Source organism: Hesperophylax consimilis, chromosome 28, assembly GCF_061612785.1.
Source record: "Hesperophylax consimilis isolate HC1 chromosome 28, BYU_Hcon_1.0, whole genome shotgun sequence".
NCBI classification, from domain to species: Eukaryota; Metazoa; Arthropoda; class Insecta; order Trichoptera; family Limnephilidae; genus Hesperophylax; species Hesperophylax consimilis.
Genome location: NC_142863.1, coordinates 15365907 through 15380782, shown reverse-complemented (window position 1 = coordinate 15380782; position 14876 = coordinate 15365907). Strand labels below are relative to the sequence as shown.

The 14876-nt window shown below is 39.1% G+C and overlaps 1 protein-coding gene and 1 long non-coding RNA gene across 6 annotated transcripts in view; one reads left to right on the top strand and one right to left on the bottom strand.

The window, feature by feature from the left end:
* Positions 1-14876, bottom strand: part of pds5 (cohesin associated factor B pds5) — a 40586-nt gene that overhangs the window by 13937 nt on the left and 11773 nt on the right. For all 5 annotated transcript variants that reach the window (XM_089648491.1, XM_089648490.1, XM_089648492.1 and 2 more), the window contains exons 7-14: positions 14093-14321; positions 13711-13943; positions 13406-13580; positions 10964-11204; positions 9426-9644; positions 7836-7977; positions 4159-4436; positions 2363-2584 (exon numbers count right to left, since the gene is read on the bottom strand). In XM_089648491.1, the coding sequence (XP_089504617.1) occupies positions 2363-2584; positions 4159-4436; positions 7836-7977; positions 9426-9644; positions 10964-11204; positions 13406-13580; positions 13711-13943; positions 14093-14321 (1739 nt within the window). The remainder of the gene's footprint in view (positions 1-2362; positions 2585-4158; positions 4437-7835; positions 7978-9425; positions 9645-10963; positions 11205-13405; positions 13581-13710; positions 13944-14092; positions 14322-14876) is intronic.
* Positions 5295-6386, top strand: LOC149410241 (uncharacterized). The gene is made up of 3 exons (XR_016305051.1): positions 5295-5569; positions 5643-6103; positions 6329-6386. It is a non-coding gene; the product is annotated as an uncharacterized LOC149410241 (long non-coding RNA).

The window sequence follows — 14876 nt, the reverse complement described above, 5'->3', positions numbered from 1 at the left end:
CGCGAATTCTCGTTTTACGCGGAAATATGTCGTATTTTTACCAATTTAAATGCGGATATTTGAAATAAAGGGCCGGCCGCGACGGAAAATTACCGCAAAATCTAGATTTACGCGGAAATATATCGTATTTTTACGAATATCTCAATTTAAAGGGTAGGCCGCGACCGAAATCGGCAGCGAAATCTCGATTTTCGCGTAAATATATAGCATTTCTACGAATTTATTGCGAATATCTGAATTTAAAGGGCCCGCCGCTACGGTAATCGGCCGCGAAAATAAAGAAATAATTGGTATTAATACGAATTTACAACTAAAATTCCACCTGGATTTGAAGAGGCGGCCGAGAAAATCGATTTTCGGCGTTTTTTTTTTTTTTTTTTCTTCATAAAATTTCGAATTACGTGGGAATTCGTTAATTCGAAATTTGATTTTTGATGTCCGGTGGATTTCGAATTAACGAGGTTCTACTGTATTTAGTTTTGTTAACATTAAGTGTGAGTGAGTTTTGCATAAGCCATTTTTGCAGAAGGATAAGCCCGTTTTCAGCTTCTTTGTAGGTGGTTATCCAATCACTTTCATTAAATAAAATGACAGTGTCGTCGGCAAAACTAATGATTTTTCCGTTGGTGTGTAAGTTGCAGATATCATTTATATATATCAGAAATAATAAAGGTCCTAGGACACTTCCTTGCGGTACACCGTAATTGATTGGGAGAGGTTTACTTTTACACTTATCAATTTTAACACACTGTGAACGTTCTGACATGTAACTTATCAGTAGATTTAGAGTTGTGTTTGACATCCCAATTGTTTTAAGTTTCTTGAAAAGGATTTTATGGTCTATCGTGTCAAAGGCCTTTTGAAGGTCTATAAAAATTGCCAAAGATTTATTTCCCTGGTCTAAGCTTTTCGTGATCGTATTTATGATATCGTCTATGGCGTCGGCAGTACTCAAGTTTTTTCTAAAACCGTACTGAGATTTCGATATTAGGTTATTATCTTCTAGGTACATCATAGTTTTTTTAGTACTTTTTCCAATATTTTAGAAAAGGTACTGAGAAGGCTTATTGGTCGATAGTTAGTGATATCATTTTTACATCCTTGTTTATAAATAGGTATAACAGTAGCTTCTTTAAGGGATGTGGGAAATACGCTTTTAGCTATAGATAGATTGATAAGGTGTGTCAGCGGGAAGGTAATTTCTTCACTGAGATGTTTTATTGCATTGGTTGAGATTACATCATCCCCTGATGACACATTTGGTTTTAGGGAAGTAATTATGTTTTTGATTTCGTCAGCGGTTATTTGTTTGAAATTAAGTTCTCTTTCCAGATTTCGAGCTTTATTTGGTTTGTCTGCATCATTTTACGCAATTGCTTGAGACAATCCAAATTTTTATGAACGAGTTCACCAAAACCCTTTCACATTTTTCATGTGAATACCGCACAAGAGGACCTAACTGCTCCCAACCGTCTAGGAGCCAGTGAGACTATGGCATCCCCAATTGGGGTATGTTGTGAGACTGAAGGGTAGTGGTGAAGGGAAGGAGATGGGGAAGAGGAAAGTGGTGAAGTACCGTCCTATTCAGATCTGGCAACAAAACACAGCTAAAGCCATTTCAAGCAACGATTCTATTCTGAAGGCTGGTCTTCCACCAGGACAATACTGAGAGTATCTTCCATTCTGGGAAGTGCCGCAAATATGGTACATATATATTATTTTAAATGATTAAATTGTGGAAAACCACAAATTTATCACATAAAATTTACATGTGCATGCCGGGATTTGAACCCGTGACCTCCAGATTGCTAGTGGAGAGCTTTACTCTTCGACCACGGAGGACATCAATTTCGTCATATTTGTTCTGATAGAGCCATGTAATTGAAAGGTCAAAGCCAAAGATATTAGAAGAACGAGATGTGCTATGCGCAGTTCGTACTGAGTGGAATTGTTTTGCCGAGTGTCGCCGGTTTTGTTCACCAATACTACTGCACACCTTCGCTTGCGCTAAGGTATCCGCACTAATACATAGAACAGATTTCTGTGCGTACACGTCCCGATACCGTTCAAAGTACCCTAATTAGGTAGTACTCCGGCTACGGTCCGGCGGCCAACATAGCATATCTCGTTCTTCTAATATCTTTGGTCAAAGCTGTAAATGATTACTCTAAGGCTATGAACAACTGGTCTAAGGCTATGAACTAATCGACAACACATATGGATACAATGATAAAGGTTGTGACTATGTATCTGTGTTAGAAGAAATCTTGAGCAAGTATGACAACTTATATACAGTAAACTCTTTCTGTCTCACTCCAACACTGCGCTCAAGTCAAATTAGCACTTTAATAATCCCACAGACCTGTAACAAGTCCCCCTTGTGAAGTATGAAAGCGTTGAGCATTCGGAAGGTCTTCTGTGCAGAGAGTTCGTCCCTCTTGAGCCCCAGCAGCCAGCGGGCCATGGTTTTCAATCCTTCCACCTTGCAGCGAGTCTCGAGGGGCAGCTCCGACTCGGGGCACCACTCTCCTTCCACATACTCCCGCGCCTCTGAAGACTCTTTTACCAGTAGTTCTTTCACTATCTGTAAGAGGGACAAATAACAATATTACATTCATGTATTTTTTATAGCTAGCCACGGATAAAAATGTTCAACAACCAATGGTGTAAAGTCCATAAAGGTCATTCTGTGAGCATAAATAAACCACTGACTAGATCAGGGGTTCCCAACCCCGTGCCCGCGGGCGCCATGGTGCCGATTGAACGATTCGTATGTGCCCGCCACTATTCGAAAGAGAAATAATTTTTTTTAATAAACATTAATTAAAAATGTGAATTATTTTTATTTATTTGTTAGAGTTTTAATTTTTTTGAGTGCCTAGGTTTATTAAATACGTTTGTATGTTTGCGATATTGTATGTATGAGTGGTTCCTTTGCTGACAGTACTTGTCGCAACCTGTCTAGCGGCGAGCCAGACTGCACTCCTCACGCTAGCCTGGAACGGAGAGTTCTATTTGCACATATGTAACTCCTTGTACACGCAGAAAACGCGAAGTGAACGAACGCCACGAACTGAGCCGATGAACGCCGAAGGCGCCAAAACACATGGCACATAACTCTGCCAGCTCTGTCTATCAGTGAAAGCAATAAGCATGGCCCCGACAGGAAACTGACAGTAGTCACATGCTCGTACCGTCCCGATCGGTTCGGCGATCATCGGCTCACTTCGGGTTTTCGGCGTGTACAAGGAGTGATGTGCAAATAGCATTCCCCGCCTGGAATCGCGTTTGTTGTCATTTTGATTGCGATTACTGCCCCGAGTTTGTCGATTAAAAATAGGTGGTGCCCGCCACCCTACCGATATAAAAAGGTTGGGAACCCCTGGACTAGATCGATATCTTCGGGCTTTTTGTATGAAACAAAATGGTCCTAAAAAACCAAAGATTTGCCAATACATAGACAGTACAATTCTCATTCTACACCTACTTATTATATTATACACCAATGAAAAACTCTGAAAGTTTATTCTATAGATTTTCATTGGTGGATATAGTTAGGCAATCATATGACGTCACAATATTTCGGTTCCAATTTTCGATCGAAGTTATGCCCCTTCTTGTCTGTGAGTGATTGTAACTCTGGTTCAATGAACTCAAACTTGTTTTTAAATTAAGTGTCATTTTCGAAATTGGAAATGATTGTGTTAAGAATTCAGACAAGCGATAAAGTACCTACTTATAATATAACATTTTAAATAAAATAATTTTAATTGTCATAATTAAAATTGGTACTGATGTCTCAAGAATTCAGACTAACCTGTGATTTTCCATGGGAATATTATTTATATTTACAAATGGTAAGGCACTTATTCAGTACTTATTATTAATTTATTCAGTTAATTTCTTTTGTTAAAATTTTTGACAGATGTCATAATTTTTCATGTTTACAAAAGTTGTTAATTCGAAAGGTAAATTTCTGATTTTCTTAAAAGGAAATGATATATATTTCCCGCGGCAAATATATTTTTTAAAAATACTTTCAGCTTCAGAAATACTACAATTTTATCACTCCATGGTTTTTCACAAGTCTGCGCTAGTACCTAATATTAAGTGAATATAATATGAAGTTATTTTTCAATAATAAAGAGGTGTGCATACCTTTCTGGAGACAATGTTCTTGATCTGTACAGGGTACTTGTCGGGTAGGTTGAAGGCGATGTGTCCAAGCGTGACGATGGCCGTACGGTAGTGCTCCGATGAGGGGGTCAGTGTGGACTTGAGCGTGTCCAGGATCTCCATGAAGATGGTCTCGTGCTGGTCGGCCATGTTCACGAAGATGCAGCGGACGGCGTTCTTGGCCTGCTTGGGGGTGCCCACCTCGGCGTAGGCTTTGCACAGCATGGTCAGACGGGGGAACAGGGCCGGGCAGGCTTCATCTAAAAATATCAATGAATACAGTGCTCCCTCATAAATCGGCCACCTCAAAAACCAGGGAATTGTCTAATTAGTGAAAGCGGCAGATTGTAATACGTATTATCATTACATTGTGCTTTTATCTTTCCTGCAAAGTCTTACCTACTACTAGAAAGAAGAATAAAAAAATAACATACTACCTACTCGGCTAGTGAGATGTAAAGGTATTTTCAATATTCATAATATTGTCTTTATCAATGGCAGTTCATTTTATCTTGTTACCTATAATCGGATCATTACTTTCGAAAATCGCCATTCGCTAAATTGACAGGTGAATTTTTTTTTAATTGCCGGCAACCCGGGCGTTTATTGCAATAACATAATCAAAATTACAAACATGAAAGTAACCCGCCTCACTAGAAGATTTCTGTTCTGAGGCGGGTAAATGCAAGTTTTATTGTGCTGATTGCCGTCCGCTGCCGAATTTGGAGATTAGCCTTGAGAATAAGGAATCGCTGCCAATCTCAATGTGAGTGATATATTTGGTGAGTTCTCTGTTTTTTTGTATTTGGTGGCTGGATGATAATTTGTTACGTTTCCTGCAGAGTGAATTTTGTAATCAACCCATTTTTTTCATAGGGAATTAATTATTCGCTGATGGTCTGTGTGGCTTACAATCCAGACCATCACCATAATTTTGGTAATTATATCCAGAAATTAAATGTTATTGTGTGGTGGAATTAAAAACTAAATTAAGAACATGTGGCGTGATCTTCACAAGAAATGAGCATCAATTAAAGATTTGGCTTTATTCTTTCTTTCCTCTCTAAATGCCTTTTTAACTCTAGGGGTGGGTTTTTTCATTTACCGTTACTTTTAGCTGTACAGTTTGCAGTTACTTTAGCAGTGCAGTTGACATTTACGGCAAAATGAGTTTTTTCACGACGCCAACTGCGAAAGTAAAGGTAAACAGGGATGACAGCATGATAACTAATCTAATTCCCACATTTTCGTATTGGGAACTGTTCATATATTTTTTCATGTGGCAACACACACACAACAAATGTCAACATTCCGTGAATTGCATTGTCTGTAGCCGCGTCGCTTGTGTTTTGTTTGTAAATTTTGCGATAATAATGAGTGTGGTTAGCGAAAAGTAAGTAAAAATTCAATTATATCAGTATTAATAGTTATTTTTCAATACATAACTAATGTATACATCTTTGCAGCGAACGTGGAAACAATTTTTCGGCGAGGGAGATAGACTTGCTAAAAAACTTAATTCAAAAATATGGATCCGTAATTTTGTGTAAAAGGACTGACGCATTGGGCTCACATGACAAGGAAAAAGCCTGGATCACGTTGACAAGTGAGTTTAATGCGTCAACAAACATATTACGGACAACAAAACAGTTGAAATATAAGTGGGAGTATATAAAGCGTGTTGCTAGAAAGGTATTACAATCACTAATCATTTGATATTATCACTCATTTATTCATGATGATTTCACTTGTTTATTATTGAAAAAATGTATGTTTTGTATATTTTAGGAAGCTGGAAAGCAAAGGCAGTCTCGGCAACAAACAGGCGGTGGACCTCCCCTTCCGCCAATGTCGGACACTTCGGAGTGGGTGTCTAGCATTATGAAGGAATCCATTGTGGGGATTTCTTCAAAATACGATGGAGATTGTAAGTTGTTATATTCCAAATGTATAGGTTGATGAAGTGGTGTGGGTACACTCATGTGTCAATTATCTCTTGCCACGGTGCGGTGGTGGTGATGAATACTGTTGTCTCATTATGTCATATATTGTTATACGGTTATTTTTATATAAAGTTTAACTTTCAACAAAAGTTATGTCTGAAAAAAATAAGCCGGTATGGTTTTTATATAAATATTAATTATCTTTTCAGCCACATCAAAGAACGTCAATACATTAAATCCAGAAAAGTTATTAATAGTACAGGAGCTCATGGGTTCAGGTAATACATTTTCTCATTTAGCCAGTAACAACTGTTCAGATGGTTTGACAGTATTATTCCTAAGGAGAGAAAGAAAGTCATTATCATTCTATTTACGTGATGTAATTTGAATAAATTGTTGTAAAAATGTTTGTAATTTCATTTTATTAACCATTACTTACATATCGGTGGGAGTACATATCATATCTGCGATTAATGTAGTTAAAAGTCGAGCAGTTTCCTTATTGACACGAAATCGGCAAATAAAATCATGATCTTCCATTAGATACATGTTCCGACGTATATTATGTCGCTTAACACGTCGCGTCATATTCATTACAACTTCATCATCAGAACTTGAAGAATTGTCACTTGTTGCAAACATTTTGTTAAGTAATATTGGTAATATATAATAGCAAATACCGCCAAATAGCTACAACAAAAAATAACCTCTAAACTCTTGAACTGTCACTTCGGCAATGGCAGCCATTTTTTACTTTACAATTAGCATTTACAGCACGGTTGCCTAGCTGTAAGATTGTAGGTAAAAGTAAACGGTAAATGTCAAATGAAAAAACTCATTTCTATGACTTTTACTGTTTACTTTTACAATTAGCATTGCATTTAGCATTCTCGGTAAATGAAAAAACCCACCCTAGATAACTAATCGCTCGTCGAGGCGACGACGCGGTACTCGGCGAAATTTGAAATCACCTACTTCTCCCCGCTCCCCGACCTTGACTCTTTCATTACCTTCCTAATTTGAGTAATCAGTGCAGGACGTGACGTGATTGCGGCCACACGCATACTAGGACGTGCCCTATGACCATCTCGTCGTCTGCTGGACGAAAGTTTAGTTATAACAACAATTTTTATTTTTAAGGTACGTACATTCATATATTTATTGTTAATGTTGGCGAATCTTCTACAATAGAAGCTCCGGTTCCATCTACGTCAAACGTGCCTAAAATTTGCTACCGGTGTCCATCCAAGGCCCGGAGATGACCAAACACCGTTGCACCAGATGTAGAAAGGCTATTTGTGGTCCACATAATGTTGACATGTGTGATCACTGTGTAGACTGATATTTTGATATCAATTTGTTCATTATAAACCTTACTTTTGTGTCATGTAACAAGTTGCTATCTTAATTAAATATTTTTGATTTATTTATAGTGTTTTATTGCGTAGTCCACTCGACGAAAGTGTAGTTACAGTGAAACAATGAAAACAGTTTAGTTATCTAGGGTTAATGTGATTGAATAAGTTTCAACAGTTGATTACAATTTACAGTCCATTTAGATACATTGTTTTTAAACTGCCACTCCTATGTGAACACTGCCATTATATTGATGTAATCAATCACAAGGATTCCTTCCGAATCCCTAGACCACAATATTCATGATCTTTCCAGCTAATTTAGCATAGCATTGTTGCAAGCAAACAAGGTGGTACTCACTGAGCGGCTTGTATTTCCCGAGGAAGGTAAGGACGGCCAGTATCTGCGGAGCCACATTCTCCTCCTCCATTTCCAGCATGGCCAGCAGCTGTAGCAGGATGTCCTCGTGCAGGAAGTGTGACGGGAATACAAACGAGAGCATCTGGCGGCACACAAAAACATAAAACACCGGATTAAGATTGCAATTTTGATTTAAATAAGAGCAATCGTCTTTAACTTCTTCAACATGATCTATTCCATCACGTGGCATGTGTTTTAGTGAAACTTCATGGATCACATATGCCTCAGCCGCACAGATAAGGTTAAGGTTTTCCTGATCGAGGAGAAGAATTGGATTGGCCGTATTTAGCAAACTTAGTCGTATCCCAAAAAACAAAGTTACCAGTTCGGAAAAAAGTCCGGAGCGTAAGCATGGACTCTAACCAAGAATGTTGTGCTGAAATTTGCTACCACAAATAAACATGTTATATTTGTCTTTATGGGCCTGGACATGTGACATAATTATCATTAAATTGTGTCCTTGATTGGGTTAAGGCGATAATATCAGTAATGCAAAATCATGTGTTTTTGGTTTGAAAATTTGGTCGCCTAGAAATGTTTCAGATGCTTTAATTGACCTTTGAAATAATCGAGTATTTTTTGTATAAGTAAGCCCAGAAAAAAATAATGTATAGGCCTATGAAAACTGAGTTCAAAATCTCCTACTTACCAACCCATTTTCGGTTATGATTTTATTGTATAATGTGGCAAATTAAGTTATTTATAAAATGATCGGAAAGAAATTAAATATTTATGCCTGAACATCCACAAAATAAAATAAAAGGAACTTTTTGGCCACGTTTTTTTCTTGCATAAATCAAAACAGACGGATGGTGTTAAGCGGGAATTTAAACCTTATCGCCATCTACGTAAGGGTTGTTACTGATAGCGGCTCAACTTAAAATATTTCACGACGTAATGCATCGCCATAAGTTAGGAGAGACAAACAGAGGTCGCCCACAGATGAAATGGACTGATGATTTGAAGACAACTGCAGATTTCAGATGAGTGAGAGTCACCAATAATAGACAAAACTCAAAATATTTTAGGAAGCTCTTTGTCCAAAGCTGGAAGCCACAAGGCTCATTAAACAGAAGATTGTCTTATTGTGATTAATTTTTGGGTTATTTGGGAGTGCTGTGCTTCCTCCTTCTTTAGCCGATGTGATGCCCTGATGATGAACACCGTAACGCCGTCTGAAACGATGGCTAAAGAAGGAGGTAGTGCAACACGGCATAATACCCCAACAATTAATCACAATAACACATTTGGCCGTGAAAATCTCAAATCATATCCAAGATGATTATCTCTTCAACAAAAATATTTTGCCATATTGTCCCAACAACTTCCAACCACCTGGAGCGAGTGGGACTATGGCAACCCCATTTAGGGTATATTGCAAGGCTGAAGATAATGGGGAGAAGGATAAGGAAAGAGGAAGGTGAGCACATGACTATTCAGATCTGAATAAGTTTCAATTCCAAATGGTGATCTTTCACCTGGGTGATACCGGGAGTATCTTCCAGAGTAGGATGGTTGTAGTTTACTCACCACCAGCAAGCGGAGTCCCCTCTCCCCGGCCGTGCTGGGGTTGAGCGACGCCTCGTCTATAATGTTGCCACCGCGAAGGCAGTCCTCCACGTAGGCGATGAGGATCTTTAGGGCCTCGTGGTCTATCATCACGGAGCTGACGCGCTCCAGGAGCATCTTCACCGTGTTGTAATACAGGTTGGTCATGATAGGCTGGCCCAGCTTCTTCAGAACGGACGCCTGGGGACACATATAAATATTTATATTATCAATAAATTCCATACATGACAGCAACAAATGGATGCGGATATGACTGTCGCTTAGCAGCTACCATACGGACAACCAAAGCGGCTATGCAATGAAAGTTTGCAGTAGTATGGGTGAACGCTGTTGGCGACACATGTTGTGCATGCAGTTTCATAGCAATAATAATGATTCGTGAAAAATCTCAGTTGTTCCTATTATCCAGGTAAATTTGCTCAGTACAAAGTGCGGGCCATAGAATCTGAGTAACATTTGGATGGGCTGGAGGGGAATTACGTGATCATATTTTTGGCACCACGAGGGTTCGCGAATTCTTTGAATAAACTACGACATCAGTTGTATGTTAACCACCGAAGAGTGCACATTGAAATAACCAGACCCTACGCAGAAAAGTAGAGTAAGGCAAAGGTTTGCAGTGTAGTAATTGTTAGACTTTTCTACGCAGGATCCGAATGTTCATTTTTAAACAAACCGCCTAGCGTAGCGACGCTAAAAATGAATGAGGAGGATGAATTATAATACAAGTGTCTTAACTAAATAGTGTAAGTAAATATTCAATTTTGGAAACAAGCCTGAACTTTTGTTTACCCGATATGGGATTTGTTGTTTTTTACGCAGCCAGCAATTTGTGCACCACTGTAAAAAGGACTAATAATTTATTGGCAGATTTTATTTTCGAGGACTGAATAGTGATATTAGAAGTTAGTTAGTATCGCAAGTAGCCTGATACTGTCAGATTGATCTTAAAATAGTATAAAAAAAAGTTGCTATTGGCGTCTGTCTGTTGGTGCACTTTGTTTTTTTAAACTACGCAACGGATTTTCACAATTTCAAAAGAGAATTTCTTCCGGAAGGTTTATATATATAAAACATGCATATTATATTATTAGCTAGTTTATTAATAAATCACAGAAAGAGAGACAGTCACCGATTGGCTTGTCTATCAATTTGAATGTCTATGGATATCTGATATATGATCTGCTGATCACAATTTGTTTAAAAGCTGAAACGGACTTAGAATCGGCATTTACAAAAAAATTACGGCAAATACTGTCCAAAAAACAAAATGGTGCCGAATGGCATATTTGATGGTAATGTTATATTTGAATTTCTGTGAAACAACCCGTTCTATGTAATAACCAGTGGAAGCAACCAAGAGGCAGATTAAGGAAGAAGTGGACAGAAAGCGTAGAGGAGGATTGAAACAGGACGGATGGCATTGATGGAGAAACTTTGACATTCGACTTTTCATTTATCGCTAACAGTATATTAAATAACTGAGAGGGTGGGTTTACCGTGGTCCTGACGCAGGTCTCGCAGCTTACGTCGGGGCTGACGATGGCCTCCATGCCGCGCAGCAGCTGCGAGTCGTGGCGCATGTGCGCGCTGAACTTGGTTAGGAACTCCTGCGCCTTGACGGGCTCTGGCAGGAACTTACTGCTGATCTGGTGCACGCGCGCTTGGATCTCCTTGAGCGTACCCGCCGTATTGGGGCGCTTGTGCAGCTCGATCCATTCCGCCACGCTGCGGCGGACACTGAACACAAACGTGAATAGGTCAAATTTAAAATCATTACTATTTAGAACATGAGGGAAAACTGTTAGTTCATTGATGGTGCTAATTAAATTAATTTAGGAAAAAACACTTTTTGTAGGTTAACCTTAATAATATTGTAAATATTCAATACATATATATATATATTTTTTTATTGTACGACAGACAGGTAAGTCCAATTATGGTACAATTTTATTAAAACTAACAATACATGTACATATTTTTTTTAAAACATGGTATAGTGATATTAAACACATCTATATCCGCTGGTAGGACATTTAGCAAGGTCATACCTCTTGTCATGCTATGTTGGGCAATGACATCTGTCCGACCCTGCGGTATACAGAATAGGTCGTGGCTACGATTTCGACAGTATTTATCAGGAACGAATAAGCCACAGCATGACAGGAGATATGGGCAATCGATAAGGTTTTTTAGTAACTTTAATTCAAATATCATGAGTCCGGCATTACGCTTAGTCTCCAGGCTTTGGTAATTTGTCTCCTTTAGCAGTTCCACGTGATGCATGAATTTCGGATATATTCCGTATGATCGCATGTAAACATACCTTAGGAATTTTTTTTGAATTTGTTCAATCATATTTATGTATTTAAGTTGATAAGGTATCCAGACAGTACTGGCGTACTCCAGCTTGCTTCTGACCACTCCGTTGAACATGGCGGTCATTGCTTCCATGTTATTGAATTGTTTGCAAGTTCTAATTACAAAACCAAGAGTTTTGGAGCAAGCCGAGGTAAGCTGGACTATGTGGTTTGAAAATGTCAGCTTGGGATCAAAGATCACCCCAAGGTCCTTGATGATGTTTACCCGTGTAAGTACTTCACCATAAGTCATAACAACGCATTTTTTAATATTGAAGTTAAGTTTATTTTCTACCGACCATATCATGATTGAATCGAGGTCGGCCCGCAGTTTCGAATAATCATAATCTGATTCGATTTCCTTCATCAGTTTCATGTCATCCGCGAATAGTAGATATGAGCTGTGACGTATGCAATCCTGAATGTCATCTATCAGAATACGGAATAACATGGGACCGAGATTCGATCCTTGAGGAATTCCTGACAGAGCTGCGAACTTATGGGAGTCGTATCCATTTATATTTACATACTGACTTCTATCTTTTAAATATGACGCAAAAAATGTCAGTAAGGGTTGATTAAAACCTATTTTATGCATCTTTTTTATTAGAATATCGTGATCTACTCGGTCAAATGCCTTTGCGAAGTCCGTGTAGATAACGTCCGTCTGATGCCTACAGTCTAGGCCTTGTGCTACCCGTCGAGAGAAAGAGAGTAAGTTGGTTACCGTTGATTTCTTCGGTAAGAAGCCATGTTGATTACCTCTTAAGAAAGGCGTGATTTGTGGACTGATTTTATCACAGATAATCATTTCAAAAATTTTAGGAATTGTTGACAGTACTGCAACTGGTCTATAATTTCTGACGTCAGTCTTTTCATCAGCTTTGTGAATGGGGCTGACCCTCGTTAGTTTCCAACACTGTGGAAATGTGGAAGACATGATGCAGAGATTAAATATGTACGCAAGGGGAACACAGATATTTGGAGATTTTTATAATTATTGAAGGAGGAATACCGTCCGGACCAGTAGCCTTATCAGGTCGGAGATTCCGGATACATTTTCTATTTTGTGTTTCTATTTCCTGGATGTTGGTCAACCCGAGTGAGATATCTCCAACGTTCCAGGGTGATTGATGAGTTTAGTTAGTCATACGCTACAGAAATATGAATAAATACTTTTGTCGGCATAAAAACTCAATTCTTTCAAGAGAGGCATAAAAATATAATATTGCATTGATGATTCAATCAAATACTGTATTTGTATGCATGTATAAAATTTTGTTTGCAAAAATGGTCGGTCATACGAAGTGTAATGGAACGAGTATAATAAATAAAATAATTACACCTCAGAGATTTAATTTCAACAGCATTCAATCTATTTTCATCCTTCCTCTGGTCATCTCCCCTGTTTCCAATAATAATAATGTTTGTTTATTTCAGCTGAACAGAGCGGTGAGTGTAATACTGTCTGCCATATAAATAAATTACATGATATTGATTTAGCACTTGTACTACAAATATTATGCCTGCGAAGGTAGGCATTTATAATGTAGAGTAAGACTTGCGGACGGGTTTACTCACGCAAGCTGATGTTTCTGCAGCTCAACGAAAGCCTTGGTGGCGTTCTCGTCAATGTTTCCAAGCAGGTAATATAGCTTCTTCATGCGGTCGGCTGGGGACAGCGTGTAGGGGACCAGCGAGGTGTTGAGGAGTCGCTCCACCAGCAAACGGTCCTCCATTGTGGTCATGTAGTATCCTGGAATGGACATCTTTGTTTCATTTGCATTGAAATAAAACAAACACCGTAATATGGGGAGACTTTTAAATCGGGGATCGCTTTGATCATTGCAGATATTCTCGCTACCACTCGTCATAATTTCTCTTACCGTGTAAAATCTTATCTTTAATCCACATGACGGCCTTCTTGGTGGCCTGGGGCACGTTGGGGTCCATCAGGTGCTTCTTGTAGATCATGGCCAGCCCCGCCATGGCCTCCTTGCGGATCTTAAACTTCTTGTCGAGTGTTCGCTCCTTCACAAAGTCCAGGAGATCGTCTGATTGCGAGACCACCTCAAAGTCGCGCTGGGCCGTTGTTACTATAGCCATCACTACCTCATATCTGGAATTAAAAAGTTAAGATATAACTATTTTTTTCTATGAAATTTATAGATGGCAGCACTTCCATTTGTAGCTAGCATGTGAAGCGAGTGGGTACAGTAAATGTGAGTGTATGAAAAGTATAGATGAAAAGGTGGTTAGTATTCTGACCTGACTTGCTCCTCCCCATCGTGCTGGCGCATCTTGAGAGTGTCAGTGATGTCCTTGCGCAGGTCAGGGTGGTGCACGAGGAAGTGCATGCAGTACTGCACGCACTTAATGCGGATCTGCACTGAGATGTCGTTGAAGCGGCCAAGGAAGGCGCGCCACAGGGCGGGGTACATGCGTGCCAGGTTAGAGTCCTTCTCCGAGAACATGCGCGCCAGCAGAGCCACCGCACCTATACAAATACCAGACATTAGCACTTCAAGAGACATAAAAATAAATACATTAATTCCTTACAGGAGGCCCTGAGGAAAATCATTTCCCTCAGAGCCTATATCATCTTCTGTAGAGGGTCTTTAGTGGAGGAAATGAAGGATTCAACCTTGGTCTTGAAGAGATCTGTTGAAAGAGGGAGGAAACACAGTGGCACAGCAGAGCTGTTGAACACAAGAGTGAATCATTTGTATGATTCATTCTAATGTGTACAAACGTTTGGCATGTATCCTAGCTATGCACCGGTGCCACAGGGATCAATGACGCTAGTTCTACAGAGCATCTTACATTGAAATACCAGAAGAGCAAGGACATCTGTTTGGTTTTGAAATGAGAATATGCTTAGTTCCTACTGGAATTTCATTTATCCAGTTCCTACCTATCCCTGACCATCACCTTGTTGGAATAGTATTTAAAATTGGGAACAATGGCAAGAAACACAGTGCAAATTCGAGTGCATTTGTTTTGAAAAAGGATTGAACTACTGGAAGCAAGCTGTTGGTGTTTTCGTGCACAT